We start from the raw sequence: 18,308 nt of genomic DNA, 5'->3' as shown, positions 1-18,308 counted from the left end.
TGCGATGTTGACAGTCAACCTTTATTTGTCCATATGTTCCACTCAGAGATCTGGGGGGAAAGGTGGGGCTGGCTGGGGCCTCTACAGAAAGCAGAGCCCTATATGGATCAATGACATTGTAACTAAATGTATTTTCCTTAATTCAGCTTCAATAAGAAAACCTACATTGAGGCCAATCAACAAAGACAGGAGAGAAAATTAAATGACAATGAGATGTGTGTAAACACATGGTAATATACATAGAAGACTTAAAGTAATGACTTCTTAAAATGTTGGGGTAAGTTAGTATGAATAATAAAAAGGAGTTGTCAAAACCACACTAGTATGTTTTGTCGACAGCTCAGCATACATTTCTACATAGCATGCAATAAGGCACCTATCTAACACAAGGAATAAGCCTATGCTATGGTTTGAAGCATAAATGTTTTTCAAAAGGGGGAAAAGAAACTGCTCAAAATATCATTCCCTCCCATAAAAACAGTATATGTATTTCATCCTTTGAAAATGACCCAAACCATAAAAAAAAATCAGTTTGTGATTTTTTTGTTTTTTTTACACAGAACAATAAATAGAAAGCTCAATCCCATGGAATTTGCACAAAAAAAATAAACTGGAAGTTCAAAATTAAGTGTTGTCAGTAAAAGCAACCTAGTCCTGTAGTCGTATAGATTAGTATACACAATAAATCTATTCAGGATAGAAGTTCTCATCTGAGTGAAGACCTATGAAGCTAACTATAATTGTATACACTGACAATCGAATGAGTCTCCAAAGCAAAAGCAAGAAATGACTCGAACCATTGTCTATCTGTAATAACAATGATGTACATTTGGTACGGGAACACAGAAATCAATAGGGACTCAATGAAAAAGGACACAAGTCAACTTCAAATAAAGCTACCGGGTGGTTTTATTTTTTTTAGCGATGCATCTTGGCCACTTATCATCATGACTTAATTGCATCCCATACTACGATGGCTTGAGGCAGTATTGCTCTCCAGTCTGTTCAGCTGTATGACCACATCACTAGGTACATTCCCATCCGCTTTACCTGATACACATGGAGCTGCGTCACACTGGATGGAGCCCCAGATCTGAGATTTGACAGTATGTACATGAGAGCAGTAGCAACATTTCATGGTAGCTCTAACGCCTAAAACAAAAACAATGAATAAAAGGAAAAAGGATGGGGGGGGGACTATGGGGATGTTACTAATTTTATATAAATAAAATGTCCTATTTCTTGAACAAAACTGCACACTAGCCACCTATACAGATATATAAAAGGATAAATCAACAATTATTTACATGGTTTTCTTATTTTTTCACAGGTTTACAGGTGAGGTTTTAAGATGGGGCAAAAAAAAATTGCAAAATGGCTAATTTATGCCATCAAGACAGTATGACTTGATAGCAAGTTGCATCAGTAGCCAAGTGTGGGAGATTGACCTCAAATGTTAGATCTTGAAAAGCACTCCATATAGTCATATACAGTGAGACGCCCCCATACGGGCCAGTTAGTTACATCATGACTTGAATTCTCAGAGTAAAGCGTGTAAGTGGTCACACTAAGATAAGAGGGTATTATGCATGAATTAAATAACTACAGGAGTTTCTCTCCATTAGTCAGATAACATTTTTATCATGTAGATCAGGGTTTCCAAAACTGTTTTGCTGCCCCCCCGGGTGCACGTTTTGGTTTTTGACCTAGCACTACACAGCCAATTCAAATAACCAACTCATCATCAGGCTTTGATTATTTGAATCAGATGTGTAATGCTAGGGCAAAAACCATAACGGTCCAGAACCAAGTTCAGGAAAACCTGATCTAGATTATCAAATCACTTTATCTCTTTAAAACAATCAATCAAAAAGAGGGGCACCAGAGCAAAAGTTTAAGCATAATCACAAATGAGAATTACAGGCTCATTCAAAATGTCTATCAGACAATTTATTGAAAACAAAGGTCCAAGGAACTTGTCAACAGCTCCTCTGTAAAGGGTTATAATAAGTCCTTTAAGTTCAGGCAAGAACTTTTATTTATCATTTCTCCCTCTTGAAAAAGGATATTTTTGTTGTGTCATTGTCCATTTGTTTTGACTGCTCCACAAAGACAAACTCCTTGCCCCTGACCTCTACACTGTTTACTGTGAGAGCTGGCCTGGTTTTATTCGCTGTAGTCGTGTCATGTCTGGAGCTCGGGACCGATTGGTAGAACAGAAACATCACAGGGGTGGGTGTCAGCCAGGGCTGTGTGTATGAGACTATGTTTGAGTGTGTGTACTAGAAGCTCACTGGTCTATGTGGATCCTATGATGCCTGGAGAGTGAGGATGAATGGTTGAAGCCTTTACCACACTGGGAGCACCTGTATGGCTTTTCGCTGGCCAGGATGCGCTGTTTGAGGATGGTGGTGTGGGGGAATCCCTTTGTCGAGGGCACAGCGCTGTACTGTTGCTGCACTACCACCTGTTGTTGCACCTGCTGCTGCTTCTCCTCCTGGTGAACACGCTGGTGCCTGGAGAGGGAAGAGGAGTGGTTGAATCTCTTCCCACAGTGGCCACAGGTGTAGCTTTTCCCCTCCGAGTGCACTCTTTGGTGGCGGGATAGGGAGGAGGAATGATTGAAGCCCTTGTCGCAGTGGTTGCAGCTGTACGGTTTGTCCCCCGCGCCTCTGCCTCCCCCCTGGTGCAGCCTTGCCTGCTGCTTCATAGTGGACCCGTAGGAGAAGGCCTTGCCCTGGGGAGGAGAGGAGTAGATGCGGGCCTCCAGGTGGACCTTGTGGTGCCGGGAGAGCGAAGAGGAGTGGTTAAAGCTCTTGTCACACTGGGAGCAGGAGTAGGGTTTCCCACCAGAGTGGACCTGCTGGTGCTTCTTGAGGTGGCGCTTGCGGACGAAGCTCTTCCTGCACTGGTTGCACTTGTAGGGCTTCTCCCCAGAGTGGATCCGCTGGTGCTCCCGCAGGGTGGAGGCAGCGGCAAAGCACTTCCCACACTGCGTGCAGCGGTGGGGCTTGTCCCCTGCATGGGTCCTCTGGTGCTGCTTCAGGTTGGAGGATGTGGTGAAGCCCTTTCCGCACTGGGAACAGGTGAAGGGCTTCTCCCTGGCGTGGAGCTCCTGGTGCTTCTTGAGGTGGCGCCGGCGGATGAAGCTCTTTCTGCACTGGGTGCACTTATATGGCTTGTCCTCCGAGTGCATCTTCATATGCTCCCGCAGGGTGATGGCCGCCGCAAAGCTCTTGCCGCACTCAGAACAACGGTGGGGCTTCTCTGGGCTGTGGATCATCTGGTGAGACTTGAGGTTGAAAGTGTCGATCACCCCCTTGCCCACCATCTCCACGCCTGTGGTGGCGTACGCTTTCTCTTTCATGTGGATCTTCATGTGCTGCTTGAGGCTTGACTCCACAGCGAAGCTCTCGCCGCAGTGCACGCAGATGTAAGGGTTGGTGGCCTTGTGGATCTCGAAGTGCTGGTGCAGGTCGGCCATGCTGCCGAATATCTCGCCGCACTCGTTGCACTGCAGGCCGTGGGCCTCGTGGATCACCACACCATTCTCGGACTCCACCGTCAGCTCGCCGCCCACGTGGTCCGATTCCACCTTGACCACATGCTCCGTCTCAGTTTTTAACAGCACCTCTCCCAGCAGTGCCTCCCCCTTGCCCTCACCCCCCATGGTGAAGCACTGGATCTCCCCATGGTGGTCCATCTTGGTAACGTAGTCATGGTCCGTCTCTGTGACCATGGCGTCCACACAGGCCACCGCGGTGAGCCCTTCGATCTTGGCCAGGTCGGCACCGTGGATCTCCAGTTCCAGGCCGCGTTTCTCCTCTGTCATGATCTCAGTCTCGGCCGCGTAGTGCAGGTCAACCTGGCTGTGGGCGATGACACACTCCGACCCCAGCGTGTCAAGGCCGGGTGTGTCACACTCAGTCTCTGACTCAGCCATGAGAACACACTCCAGCCCGACGACCTCCGTTTTTGTGCTGGACGAGAAGCTTAAAGGGACTTGGGGGTAAGAGAGCTCCACTTAGTATGGCGAGCACAGCGGGTTGGTAGTTGTGCTTGGATCAGCAGTCAGTCACAAAGGGCTGTCAGGGGAGAAAATACAATATACAGCTAGGATTAAGTGATGTGACAATGAGCTATCATTTACATCTCAACAAGTGTTTCCATGCCAATGAACAGTAGCACTGTGGGGCATTTCCAATGCTACTGATACTAAGTACAGGACTGCTGGTGTTCCTTAAAACAAATTATATTTGGACTATTGTATTTTTTGCAGAGATTGGCGTGAAAAACTTGGCTATGAAGAATAATATTCTGTTTTGTGCTATATAACCCATGAAAACACCCAACACGCCATGGAGCCATACCTTCTGCACTATGACACTTGTTGTTATTAGCCAGCTAACTAGCCAGCCAAGACCACCAACTAGCAATTCATTTACGGCTAACTAGCCAAGTGACAGGAGGACCAAGGGCAACACACAGCACAAAATGATAAAATACGTGTATTAATTCTGCAACAGAGACCAAGGGTGTGTACCATCCTCTAACAATGGATATAAATGTCAACAATTTACATATGATTTGAAACAGTTCAAATGCATCTTAATACTTCCTTAGATGGCTATAAATCGCTATCCCAAGTTAAGCTCAAGAGCTGCGGCTACCTGGCTATCTAGGCAGAATGGAAGACATCGGTTCTTGCACAGTCATTCATTGCATAAGACATTGCACGCGGACTTCACAGAAGTCTATTTACACATTATTTGAAATGGCATGAAAATAGTGTAAACGCAGTGTTTAGCTAGCTAGCCAACGGAAGATAATTTACCATCTTGGCTACATAGCCAACATTAGCCCGCTAGTTAGCTGGCTACGGTAGGGGGAAAACAACTTAACGACGACACAGCATTGTTAGCGGCTAATGTTTGCCAAGATAGCGCGCTAACTAGCTTAGTAGCTGACAACTAGCTGGCTTGTTTTGATCAACAAAACAAGAGTTCTCCCAGAACATGCAACAAACCTTACATTCACCCAAGTCATTTTTCAATGGTTAGGAACACAATCACGAATGCGGAAATTATCCCTGAGCTTGTGCGCAGTTTTAACAGGCCATCTTGTCTTTGCCACACCACCACTTTCCAGCTAGCCAGGGATAAGCATAAGATGGCTGCCACTACGCTAAGTACCGCCCTTCACAGCGCATTTCAGAACTACAAGGAGGTTTCAAAAAGCACTGCACATTCCATATTCAAGTAAATTGAGCTACACGAGCAGAAAACTATTTTGTATACAACACAAATATACCACACCGATGTGCAGAAGGGGTATTGTTTCCACTATAATCCGATAAATCAACCTGAAACAAAGATGGCTAACATTATCCGGGCGAGGAGTGTTCGCGTCGCTAAAAAGCCCGGGAAAGGCGACCCCATCTTATATAATCAACAATGCATAACAAAACACGTCTCAAATGCCTTAGAAATAATACAACAAGACAAATGCCTGTATAATTTACAGTTAATTGAATTTACCCATGTATTGTAAGATTGAGAACGCTCGAGCATCAAGTTACCCAAATATGTCTTCGAGATGAGACAGCATTGCAGGAGTATATTTTCAGCTCACATTCAATATGGCCTAGCCTCGCTAGCTACCGCGCTAGCGTACTCTGGTAGCAGGCTACTTAGCCGCGACTTCACGCTAACTAGCCGGCTATCTTCCTAGCCAGCTATAACTAAATCCGTACGGGGCCCGACTGTCATTTTCTTGGTACTATCACTGGGGTGAATCATTGAAATTTCATAGTGGCATATTTTCAATTTGTGCAAAAGTAATGAATCTATAAATTAATTGAATTAAAAAAATACAAAATGATCACCTGATCGTATAGCCTGTTAATACGCAACCTAAACAAACACAAAACAATCAACCTCGACAGCTGATTGGGAGCTTAATTCGTGTAGGTCTGCGGGTACCCACCTTTTTGTCTTCTGATTATGTTAACCAACTAGGTGATGAACAAATGTTTATGGGCTCTGCACAGCCGATAGCTAGCTCCTTGATGCTTGCTGCCTGCGACTGTCTGCAATGTCTTCCTCTCTCTTTCTGTAGAGCTGGCGCCACTGATCTTCCTTCTGGCGCCAACAACGTTGGAGCGCATTAGCGAATGCGTTGTAGCTTGTCACTGGCATATGCAATCAAGACTGCCCCCTATAGCCCCGGAGTAATACATGCCGACTGCCTCTACTGTAAATTTACGAAGTTGCCTTCACTACCCCCCTCTCTAATCTGTCCTTCTCTCTCAGTTCAATTTCAATTCAAGGGGCTTCATTGGCATTGGGAACATATGTTTACATTGCTAAAGCAAGTGAAATGGATAAACAAAAGTTAAATAAACAATATAAAGTGAACAGTAAATATTCCAAAATAATATACTTTTCAAATGTCATATTATGTCTATATACAGTGTTGTAACGATGTGCAAATACTTAAAGGAAAACATTAAAAATAAATAAACATAAATATGGGTTGTATTTACAATGGTGTTTGTTCTTCACTGGTTGCCCCTTTCTTGTGTCTACAGGTCACAAATCTTGCTGCTGTGATGGCTGTGGTATTTCACCCAATGGATATGGGAGTTTATCAAAATTGGATTTGTTTTTTAATTCTTTGTGGATCTGTGTAATCTGAGGGAAATATGTGTCTCTAATATGGTCATACATTTGGCAGGAGGTTAGGAAGTGCAGCTCAGTTTCCACCTCATTTTGTGGGCAGTGTGCACATAGCCTGTCTTCTCTTGAGAGCCAGGTCTGCCTTCGACGACCTTTCTCAATAGCAAGTCTATGCTCACTGAGTCTGTACATAGTCAAAGATTTCCTTAATATTAGGTCAGTCACAGTGGTCAGGTATTCTGCCACTGTGTACTCTCTGTTTAGGGCCAAATAGCATTCTAGTTTACTTTTTTTTGTTAATTCTTTCCAATGTGTCAAGTAATTATCTTTTTGTTTTCTCACAATTTGGTTGGGTCTAATTGTGTTACTTTCCTGGAGCTCTGTGGGGTCTGTTTGTGTTTGTGAACAGAGCCCCAGGACCAGCTTGCTTAGGGGACTCTTCTCCAGGTTCATCTCTCTGTAGGTGATGGCTTTGTTATGGAAGGTTTGTAAATCACTTATTTTTAGGTGATGGTAGAATTTAAAGGCTCTTCTCTGGATTTTGATAATTAAAGTGTATTGGCCTAATTCTGCTCAGCATGCATTATTTGGTGTTTTACATTGTACACAGGGGATATTTTCAATTTGGTGTGTCAATTTGGTGTTTGTCCCATTTTGTGAATTATTGGTTGGTGAGCGGACCCCAGACCTCACAACCATAAAGGGTAATGGATTCTAAAACTGATTCAAGCATTTTTAGCCAGATCCTAATTGGTATGTCAAATTTTAAGTTCCTTTGGATAGCATAGAAGGCCCTTCTTGCCTTGTCTCTCAGATCATTCACAGCTTTGTGGAAGTTACCTGTGGCTCTGATGTTTAGGCCGATGTATGTATAGTTTTTGGTGTGCTCAAGGGCAATGGTGTCTAGGTGGAATTTGTATTTGTTGTCCTGGCAACTGGACCTTTTTTGGATCAACATTATTTTTGTCTTACTGAGATTTACTGTCAGGGCCTCAGGTCTGACAGAATCTGTGCAGAAGATCTAGGTGCTACTGTAGGCCGTCCTTGGTTGGGGACAGAAGCACCAGATCATCAGCATGTGTGTGTGTGTGATACCATCTACTGCATCTTGCCTATGCCGTTCTGTACCATCACTCATTCATATATTTTTATGTACATATTCTTCATTCCTTTACACTTGTGTGTATAAGGTAGTTGTTGTGAAATTGTTAGGTTAGATTACTCGTTGGTTATTACTGCATTGTCGGAACTAGAAGCACAAGCATTTCGCTACACTCGCATTAACATCTGCTAACCATGTGTATGTGACAAATACAATTTGATTTGATTTGATTTGTGTACATGGATTTTATAATGTCGTATGTTTTTCCCCAACACCCCTTTCCATCAATTTGTATAGCAGACCCTCATGCCAAATTGAGTCAAAACTTTTTTAAAGTCAACAAAGCATGAGAAGACTTTGCTTTTGTTTTCCAATCAAATCAAAACAAATTTTATTTGTCACATACACATGGTTTGTTACGGCTATCGTCATATTCTTCCTCCTCCTCGGACGAGGAGAGGCGAGACGGATCGGACCAATACGCAGAGTGGTTAGTGTTCATAATGATTTATTAAAACGAAACTGAATACTGAATTACAAAACAAATAAACGAAGTGCATAAACCGATACAGTACCGTGTGGTGCAACAAAAACAGACAAGGTAACAAACACCCACAAAACACACGTGAAACCCAGGCTGCCTAAGTATGATTCTCAATCAGGGACAACGATTGACAGCTGTCTCTGATTGAGAATCATACCCGGCCGAACACAAACATCCCAACATAGAAAATCAAACATAGACAAACCCACCCAACTCACGCCCTGACCAACTAAATAAATACAAGAAAAAGGAAAACAGGTCAGGAACGTGACATGGTTAGCAGATGTTAATGCGAGTGTAGCGAAATGCTTGTGCTTCTAGTTCTGACAATGCAGTAATAACCAACGAGTAATCTAACCTAACAATTTCACAACAACTACCTTATACACACAAGTGTAAAGGAATGAAGAATATGTACATAAAAATATATGAATGAGTGATGGTACAGAACGGCATAGGCAAGATGCAGTAGATGGTATCGAGTACAGTATATACATATGAGATGAGTAATGTTGGGTATGTAAACATTATATGAAGTGGCATTGTTTAAAGTGGCTAGTGATACATTTTTTGATACATTTTTACATTGTTGAAGTGGCTGGAGTTGAGTCAGTATGTTGGCAGCAGCCACTCAATGTTAGTGATGGCTGTTTAACAGTCTGATGGCCTTGAGATAGAAGCTGTTTTTCAGTCTCTCGGTCCCTGCTTTGATGCACCTGTACTGACCTCGCCTTCTGGATGATAGCGGGGTGAACAGGCAGTGGTTCGGGTGGTTGTTGTCCTTGATGATCTTTATGGCCTTCCTGTGACATCGGGTGGTGTAGGTGTCCTGGAGGCCAGGTAGTTTGCCCCCGGTGTTGCGTTGTGTAGAACTCACTACCCTCTGGAGAGCCTTACGGTTGTGGGCGGAACAGTTGCCGTACCAGGCGGTGATACAGCCCGACAGGATGCTCTCGATTGTGCATCTGTAAAAGTTTGTGAGTGCTTTGGTGACAAGCCGAATTTCTTCAGCCTCCTGAGGTTGAAGAGGCGCTGCTGCGCCTTCTTCACCACGCTGTCTGTGTGGGTGGACCAATTCAGTTTGTCCGTGATGTGTACGCCGAGGAACTTAAAACTTACTACCCTCTCCACTACTGTCCCGTCGATGTGGATAGGGGGGTGCTCCCTCTGCTGTTTCCTGAAGTCCACGATCATCTCCTTTGTTTTGTTGACGTTGAGTGTGAGGTTATTTTCCTGACACCACACTCCGAGGGCCCTCACCTCCTCCCTGTAGGCCGTCTCATCATTGTTGGTAATCAAGCCTACCACTGTAGTGTCGTCTGCAAACTTGATGATTGAGTTGGAGGCGTGCATGGCCACGCAGTCGTGGGTGAACAGGAAGTACAGGAGAGGGCTCAGAACGCACCCTTGTGGGGCCCCAGTGTTGAGGATCAGCGGAGTGGAGATGTTGTTACCTACCCTCACCACCTGGGGGCGGCCCGTCAAGAAGTCCAGTACCCAGTTGCACAGGGCGGGGTCGAGACCCAGGGTCTCAAGCTTGATGATGAGTTTGGAGGGTAGTATGGTGTTAAATGCTGATCTGTAGTCGATGAACAGCATTCTCACATAGCTATTCCTCTTGTCCAGATGGCTTAGGGCAGTGTGCAGTGTGGTTGCGATTGCGTCGTCTGTGGACCTATTGGGGCGGTAAGCAAATTGGAGTGGGTCTAGGGTGTCAGGTAGGGTGGAGGTGATATGGTCCTTGACTAGTCTCTCAAAGGACTTCATGATGACGGAAGTGAGTGCTACGGGGCGGTAGTCGTTTAGCTCAGTTACCTTAGCTTTCTTGGGAACAGGAACAATGGTGGCCCTCTTGAAGCATGTGGTAACAGCAGACTGGGATAAGGATTGATTGAATATGTCCGTAAACACACTAGCCAGCTGGCCTGCGCATGCTCTGAGGACGCGGCTGGGGATGCCGTCTGGGCCTGCAGCCTTGCGAGGGTTAACACGTTTAAATGTTTTACTCACGTCGGCTGCAGTGAAGGAGAGTCCGCAGGTTTTGGTAGCGGGCCGTGTCAGTTGCACTGTATTGTCCTCAAAGCGGGCTAAGAAGTTATTTAGTCTGTCTGGGAGCAAGACATCCTGGTCCTCGACGGGGCTGGTTTTCTTTTTGTAATCCGTGATTGACTGTAGACCCTGCCACATACCTCTTGTGTCTGAGCCGTTGAATTGCGACTCTACTTTGTCTCTATACTGACGCTTAGCTTGTTCGATTGCCTTGCGGAGGGAATAGCTACACTATTTGATGTCTGTTTGTATTCGGTCATGTTTCCGGTCACCTTGCCCTGATTAAAAGCAGTGGTTCGCGCTTTCAGTTTCGTGCGAATGCTGCCATCAATCCACGGTTTCTGGTTTGGGAATGTTTTAATAGTTGCTGTGGGTACGACATCACCGATGCACTTGCTAATAAACTCGCTCACCGAATCAGCGTATTCGTCAATGTTGTTGTTCGCCACAATGCGGAACATATCCCAGTCCACGTGATCAAAGCAATCTTGAAGTGTGGAATCAGATTGGTTTGTTTGTTTGTTTGTTTGTCAATTAAGGTGTGCAGGGTGAATATGTGGTCTGTCGTACAGTAATTTGGTAAAAAGCCAATTTGACTTTTGCTCAGTACATTGTTTTCACAGAGGAAATGTACAAGTCTGCTGTTAATGATAATGCAGAGGATTTTACCAAGGTTGCTGTTGACACACATCCCACGGTAGTTATTAGAGTCAAATTTGTCTCCACTTTTGTAGATTGGGGTTATCAGTCCTTGGTTCCAAATATTGGGGAAGATGCCAGAGCTGAGGATGATGTTAAAGAGTTAAGTATAGCCAATTTGTGGTCTGTATATTTTATCATTTCATGTTGGATACCATCAACACCTTTTTGTGTTTAAGGGTTTGTATTTTGTCCTGTAGTTCATTCAATGTAATTGGAAAATCCACTGGGTTCTGGTAGTCTTAAATAGCTGATTCTAAGATTTGTAATTGATAACGGATATGTTTTTGCTATTTATTCTTTGTTATAGACCAAAAAGATTGGTATAAGATTGGTATCTCTGTTTTGGATAGATAACTCTTCGTGTTGTTGTTTGTTTAGTGTGTTCCAACTTTCCCAGAAGTGATTAGATTCTATGGATTCTTCAATTACATTGAGCTGATTTCTGACGTGCTGTTCCTTTTTTCCCCATAGTGTATTTCTGTATTGTTTTAGTGATTCACCAAAGTGAAGGCGTAGACTCAGGTTTTCTTAGTCTCTATGTTTTTGGTTGGATAGGTTTCTCAATTTATTTATTAGGTTTTTACATTCTTCATCAAACAATTTGTCATTGTTGTTAATGTACTTAGGTTGTCTTCTTGAAATGTTTGATAGGGAAGCTGAAAGTTCAAATATACTGTTTAGGCTTTCTACTGCCAAGTTTACACCTTCACTATTACAGTGAAATGTTTTGTCCAGGAAGTTGTCTAAAAGGGATTGAATTTGTTGTTGCCAAGTTGTTTTATGGTAGGTTTCTACACTACTTTCCTTCCATCTATAGCATTTCTTAATATTGTGTAGTTACTTTGGCTTTGATGCCTTATGGTTGAGTATTGCTCTGTTCAGGTAGACCGTGATTTTGCTGTGATCTGATAGGGGTGTTAGTGGTCTGACTGTGAACGCTCTGAGGGACTCTGGGTTGAGTTCAGTGATGAAGTAATATACAGTACTACTGCCAAGGGATGAGCTGTCGGTGTACCTACCATAGGAGTCTCCTCGAAGCCTACCATTGACTATGTACAGATTCAGCGTGCGACAGAGCTGCAGGAGTTTTGACCCATTTTTGTTGGTTGTTTTGTCGTAGTTGTGTCTAGGGGGGCATATTTTGGAGGGAATACTGTCACCTCCAGGTAGGTGTTTGTTTCCTGTGTGCTGAGAGTGTCAGGTTCTTGTCCAGTTCTGCCATTTAGGACGCCACAGACTAGTACATGTCCCTGGGCCTGGAAATGGTTGATTTCCCTCTCTAGGATGGAGAAGCTGTCTTCATTAAAGTATGGGGATTCTACTGGGGGGATATAGGTAGCACACATGAGGACATTTTGAGGACAGGAGAGCTTACAGGGGGGCTGACAGGGGGTGGGATCCCCTGGGCTTAATTTATCTGTCCTGCTGTGATGTCAAGGCTATGGTCAGGGTCTGAGGTGCGCTGTTCTGCTGTGGTGTTGAGACTTTGTTCAGGATTTGAGGTGGACAGTTCTACTGGCTTCTCTGCGAGGGTGGCCAGCTCTTTAATGGGTTGTTCTCTGTCACATGTCATCTCTCTCACACACACATTTTTTGGCACTTGATGTGTGTGTCTATGGTAAATCCGCAGCTAGAGCCCGCTGTCTGTAGGCGAGTCATGTCAAACAAAAAATCAGATTTTGTGTATGCCTGATATGTAATTTGATGTCTTTTTCATGAACTTTTTTTCCAATGGAAGTCTTTACTATTCAGACCATCAACATTCTTGCCTGTAAACAACAACCAATCTGATAGATTAAATCCGATAGCTATAGGCTTGGTGTCAATGACTCCGGACGTCCCTGTATTTGCATGCATTCACTGCAGGCGTTGTCTTATAAATGGAAGCATTTGTATTACAGTGCCAGGACAATGAGGCCATTCACAGAACTGGAAGATGCATGATTTCCACAATTCTCATCCTCCTGCTTGGCTTATATTATGGACTTCATATTTCTCTGGTAGTCAAACTGCTCTCTGAGAATTAAAACAGCATTCTGTAGTTAACTGTGCAAAAGGGAGAGTGTTTGTAAATTCCCATGAGTTTATTCGAAATAATGCAGTTGGACCACGTGAATATATGTAGAGAAGAAGAATAAAAGCTGCAGTCATGCCTTTTTACAATCACATTGTCTTAAGTCAACAAATTACAAAATTGAGGTACATATGTGCAGTACTGCAGTGAGTGCAGTCTGATATAAAGCACTGTATCACGGAATAATCTCTTGTATCAAAAAGGTAATTATAAAATTCATTGATGTTAAATGTATAACCTAAGTAAAGGGTTAGGAACTTAAAAGACTCACTTTTCAATATCTGAGCATGTGACACACAAAATTATGACATGCAGAACCAGTTTATCGTGTCTTTGAGATGACAGCCTTCCTGTGGTGACTCCAGAATCTCATGCTGCTGATGGGGTTGTCCCTCCATTTCAGGTAAGTGATCCTCTTCAAGTATTTGTGGAGCCTAAACATTTTCTTGGTCCTCTTCTCCACATCCTCCAGTATGATGATGATGATGGTGATGATAGGGTTGCCCTTCAGCACTAGCCAGGACTGAGCCACCTCAAACTCAAAGCGACACCATGTGCTGTTGATGAAGTGGCGTGACACTTCCATGATGACCTTGCGGCTACCCATAACGCCCTCGTCTATGATGTTGGAGGTGGTGGACTTGCCCACTTCAAAGTCCCGCTCGTGGAGGCACAGTTGAATGGGAGCAATGGTGTAGTGGTGCCTGGAGAAGTGGGTATACTCAAATTGTACCAAATAAATCCCAAATGAATGAAAGGCGCCCTGTGTGAAAAATTATATGAGAAACAATGACACACTCTGAATGACCTAATGATAAATCCCATATTGGTCTTTTACAGTCAGGTCAACCTAAGCTAATAGTAGGCCTACTGTTGAAACTGATAATTGAAGCTGACTGTTGTTTTTTTACATTTCAGGTTTTCATTCTCAAAGTTAAGTTTTTTTAATAGAAAAACAACAACATTGGATGTTGTAAGTCCACAACAATGCTTAAACCACATCAGGAAACCACTTTTGAGATCTGGGAAAAATCGAATAATAATGCAGAAATAATTTTAATTGAGGTTTTTGGGAAAACCTTTCCACCTACCAGAAGATGGTTAGGCCTGTCATTAGCATCACTATATTTTTTATGTTCCTTAAATTGTTTGAAACTTGGACGTTTTACTTCATATATGAGGCATTTCTTACCTTGCTTCGAAGTAGCCTTTAGCCAAAGTGTCACGTTCCTGACCTTATTTCCTTTGTTTTGTCTTTATTTAGTTGGTCAGGACGTGAGCTGGGTGGGTATAGTCTATGTTCTATGTTTCTAGGTTAGGTTTGTCTGATTGGCCTGATATGGTTCTCAATCAGAGGCAGGTGTTTTACGTTGTCTCTGATTGGGAACCATATTTAGGTTGCCTGTTTTCACTATTGGTTTGTGGGTGATTGTTCCTGTGCGTTCATGTGTTCTATGTTCACTAGTTCAGGACTGTAGCTTCGTTGGTTTTCGTCTGTTTATTGTTTTTGTTCGTATTGAAAAAGTATTCCAATAAATATGGAAACGTACCAAGCTGCGCTTTGGTCCTCCTCTCTTTCCACCGACGAAAGACGTTACAGAATCACCCACCAAAAAAGGACCAAGCAGCGTGGTAACGGACAGCGGCAGCAGCAGCAACAGCGCCTTATGGAAGAATGGACATGGGAGGACGAGTTAGACGGTAAAGGACCCTGGGCAGAGCCAGGGGAATATCGCCACCCCAAGGCAGAGCTGGAGGCAGCGAAAGCAGAGAGGCGGCGTTATGAGGAGCTAGCTCGGCAGCATGATCTGGACTGTGTTACAACTTGGGAAGAGATAGACAGGTGGTCGGTCGACCCAGGGAGAGTGCCGGAGCCCGCCTGGGATTCTATGGAGCAATGTGCGGAGGGATACCGGCGAATTTTAAGCAAAACATTCTGATCTGTTACATCGCCTTATTAATTGATACCTCGTATACCTCCACTACACTGCTTTGATATGCATCCTGGGGATTACAAAGTTATTATATGCGATGCCCACTGAAGAATTACTTCCACTACACCACTGAATAGGAGGGACTCCTTTCTCAAGGTTCTCCACCAGTTACTCCATCACACAGGCCTCATCCTTGCTGGAGTAGATCACAAAAGCATCGTAAGGGCATTCCTGCCGGCGGGAGACCTTGTAGCCTCTCAACAACACACAGAAGTAATGCTGGTAGAACTGGAATTTGTAGGCCAATGCTGACAATGACAGAATAAAAACCACAACAAAGATTGGTACCACCAGCCTTGTAGTTAGCTAGCCTTTGCCTGGTTAAGAAACACAAGCTGCTTATGAAATTAAAAACAATAGCAGCATTAAGTTTAATGGTTAAACAGCAGTCTAGCTATGTTTTACTATCCCTTGAGTACAGAACGTTTTTGAATTTGTAGTCTCGCTCAACCCTCCCCCTTTCCCCACTGCATTTCATAGCCAGTTTCTGTAGCCAACATAAACCTACCTATGAGCCTCTTTTCCTCAGAGAAAATGGCTTGATTCTAGCCATTACCATTTAAGAGATATGACCCATAATACTGGTGCTACATTTTTTTCTATCATGCATTGACGGGCCGCATTTTACATTCATAAAGATTATTGCAGGACATTCTAAAACTAAGCTACTTGCGGACCGGACAGTTAACTACTTGCTTAGGCTTCACCTAGTTCAGTCATGTTACCTCATTATCTAGTTATAGCAAACAACCTGGGGTGCGTTCAGCAGGACCCAACTTTTTGGAATGTTCAGATAGAAATATGCTGTGCAGAACAAACATGCATCTCTTATTATGGATAAGGAATAACGTTGGCTCTATTCGTGTAATTTCTATCTGCAATGTTCAACAACGTTTTGCAACTGAATGTGGACCTGGTAACATTACCAGTAACCTATATTTAAACTTTTGGTGGCATAGAAAGAAAGGAAAATGGATAGGAAACCATTTACTCGACTTGTGACTCGACCATTGGTGACTCGGACTCGAACACAGGGGACTTAGGACTCGATTCGGAGTCAAGGTTAAGTGACTATACTACATCACTGGGCAAAGCAGTCATTAGCTCCCGTTCTACTTTTGGACATCAATGTGGCTGTGGAATTCTGATAACAATAATAATGACAATGACGTGACCAAGTGACAGAGGTGCAACCCATACTAAACTCAACAAAAAAAGAAACGTCCTCTCACTGTCAACTGCGTTTATTTTCAGCAAACTTAACATGTGTAAATATTTGTATGAACATAACAAGATTCAACAACTGAGACAAAAACTGAACAAGTTCCACAGACATGTGACTAACATAAATGGAATAATGTGTCCCTGAACAGAGGAGGGGTCAAAATCAAAAGTAACAGTCAGTATCTGGTGTGGCCACCAGCTGCATTAAGTACTGCAGTGCATCTCCTCTTCATGGACTGCACCAGCTTTGCCAGTTCTTGCTGTGAGTTGTTACCCCACTCTTCCTCCAAGGCACCTGCAAGTTCCCGGACATTTCTGGGGGGAATGGCCCTAGCCCTCACCCTCCGATCCAACAGGTCCCAGACATGCTCAATGGGATTGAGATCCGGGCTCTTCGCTGGCCATGGCAGAACACTGACATTCCTGTCTTGCAGGAAATCACGCACAGAACGAGCAGTATGGATGGTGGCATTGTCATGTTGGAGGGTCATGTCAGGATGAGCCTGCAGGAAGGGTTACACATGAGGGAGGAGGATGTCTTCCCTGTAACACACAGCGTTGAGATTGCCTGCAATGACAACAAGCTCAGTCCGATGATGCTGTGACACACCACCCCAGACCATGACGGACCCTCCACCTCAATCGATCCTGCTCCAGAGTACAGGCCTCGGTGTAATGCTTATTCCTTCAATGATAAATGCGAATCCGACCATCACCCCTGGTGAGACAAAACCGCGACTCGTCAGTGAGGAGCACTTTTTGCCAGTCCTGTCTGGTCCAGCGACGGTGGGTTTGTGCCCATAGGCGACGTTGTTGCCGGTGATGTCTGTTGAGGACCTGCCTTACAACAGGCCTACAAACCCTCAGTCTAGCCTCTCTCAGCCTATTGCGGACAGTCTGAGCACTGATGGAGGGATTGTGCGTTCCTGGTGTAACTCAGGCAGTTGTTGTTGCCATCCTGTACCTGTCCCACAGGTGTGATGTTCGGATGTACCGATCCTATGCAGGTGTTGTTACACGTGGTCTGCCACTGCGAGGACGATCACCTGTCCATCCTGTCTCCCTGTAGCGCTGTCTTAGGCGTCTCACAGTACGGACATTGCAATTTATTGCCCTGGTCACATCTGCAGTCCTCATGCCATCTTGCAGCATGCCTAAGGCACATTTACGCAGATGAGCAGGGACCCTGGGCATCTTTCTTTTGGTGTTTTTCAGAGTCAGTAGAAAGGCCTCTTTAGTGTCCTAAGTTTTCATAACTGTGACCTCAATTGCCTACCGTTTGTAAGCTGTTAGTGTCTTAATGACCGTTCCACAGGTGCATGTTCATTAATTGTTTATGGTTCATTGAACAAGCATGGGAAACAGTGTTTAATAACCTGTTTGGGCTGCAAGGGGCAGTATTGAGTAGCCTGATAAAATGTGCCCATTTCAAACGGCCTCGTACTCAATTCTTGCTCGTACAATATGCATATTATTATTACTATTGGATAGAAAACACTCTCTAGTTTCTAAAACCGTTTGAATTATTTCTCTGAGTGAAACAGAACTCATTCTGCAGCACTTTTCCTGACCAGGAAGTGGAAAGACTGAAATCGATGCTCTGTTCTTCTTCATGCCTATAAATGGGCACAAGACCTATTAGTATACATACACGTCATACACCTTCCTCTGGTTGTCAAGAGGCTGTGAGAGAAGAAATGAGGTGATTATCTCGATCTGAGTTGGAACACATCATCTTGGAATCTCGTGTCCACCATTTTCGGTACTCTGAATAGCACGAGCTGGAGAGTGTGATTGCCTTTTGTTTAGCTTCCGTTATAGGCGACTACAATCTCCGGCTTTGATTTTATTTGATACATGTCACCATATCATCGTAAAGTATGTTTTTTCAATATGGTTTCATCAGATTATTGAAATTTTTTCGGGAGTTTTGCTGTGTTCC

At 43.9% G+C, this 18,308-nt stretch overlaps 1 protein-coding gene across 4 annotated transcripts; it reads right to left on the bottom strand.

The window, feature by feature from the left end:
- Window positions 1–6,132, bottom strand: LOC120046711 (zinc finger protein 883-like). Of its 4 annotated transcripts, none has more exons than XM_038992148.1 (2): window positions 5,986–6,132; window positions 1–4,085 (listed from the first exon to the last, which is right to left on the bottom strand). In XM_038992148.1, the coding sequence occupies exon 2, from the start codon at window positions 3,941–3,943 to the stop codon at window positions 2,291–2,293; it is 1,653 nt and encodes a 550-aa protein (XP_038848076.1). In that variant the 5' UTR covers window positions 3,944–4,085; window positions 5,986–6,132; the 3' UTR covers window positions 1–2,290. The 4 variants fall into 4 exon arrangements, with proteins under 4 accessions (XP_038848076.1, XP_038848080.1, XP_038848077.1 ...); XM_038992152.1 differs by lacking the exon at window positions 5,986–6,132 and adding an exon at window positions 5,538–5,799; XM_038992149.1 differs by lacking the exon at window positions 5,986–6,132 and adding an exon at window positions 5,027–5,508.
- Window positions 6,133–18,308: the final 12,176 nt, after the last annotated feature.

This window comes from Salvelinus namaycush, chromosome 4 (assembly GCF_016432855.1).
Source record: "Salvelinus namaycush isolate Seneca chromosome 4, SaNama_1.0, whole genome shotgun sequence".
Lineage (NCBI taxonomy): Eukaryota > Metazoa > Chordata > Actinopteri > Salmoniformes > Salmonidae > Salvelinus > Salvelinus namaycush.
This window is presented reverse-complemented; position numbering and strand designations above follow the sequence as displayed.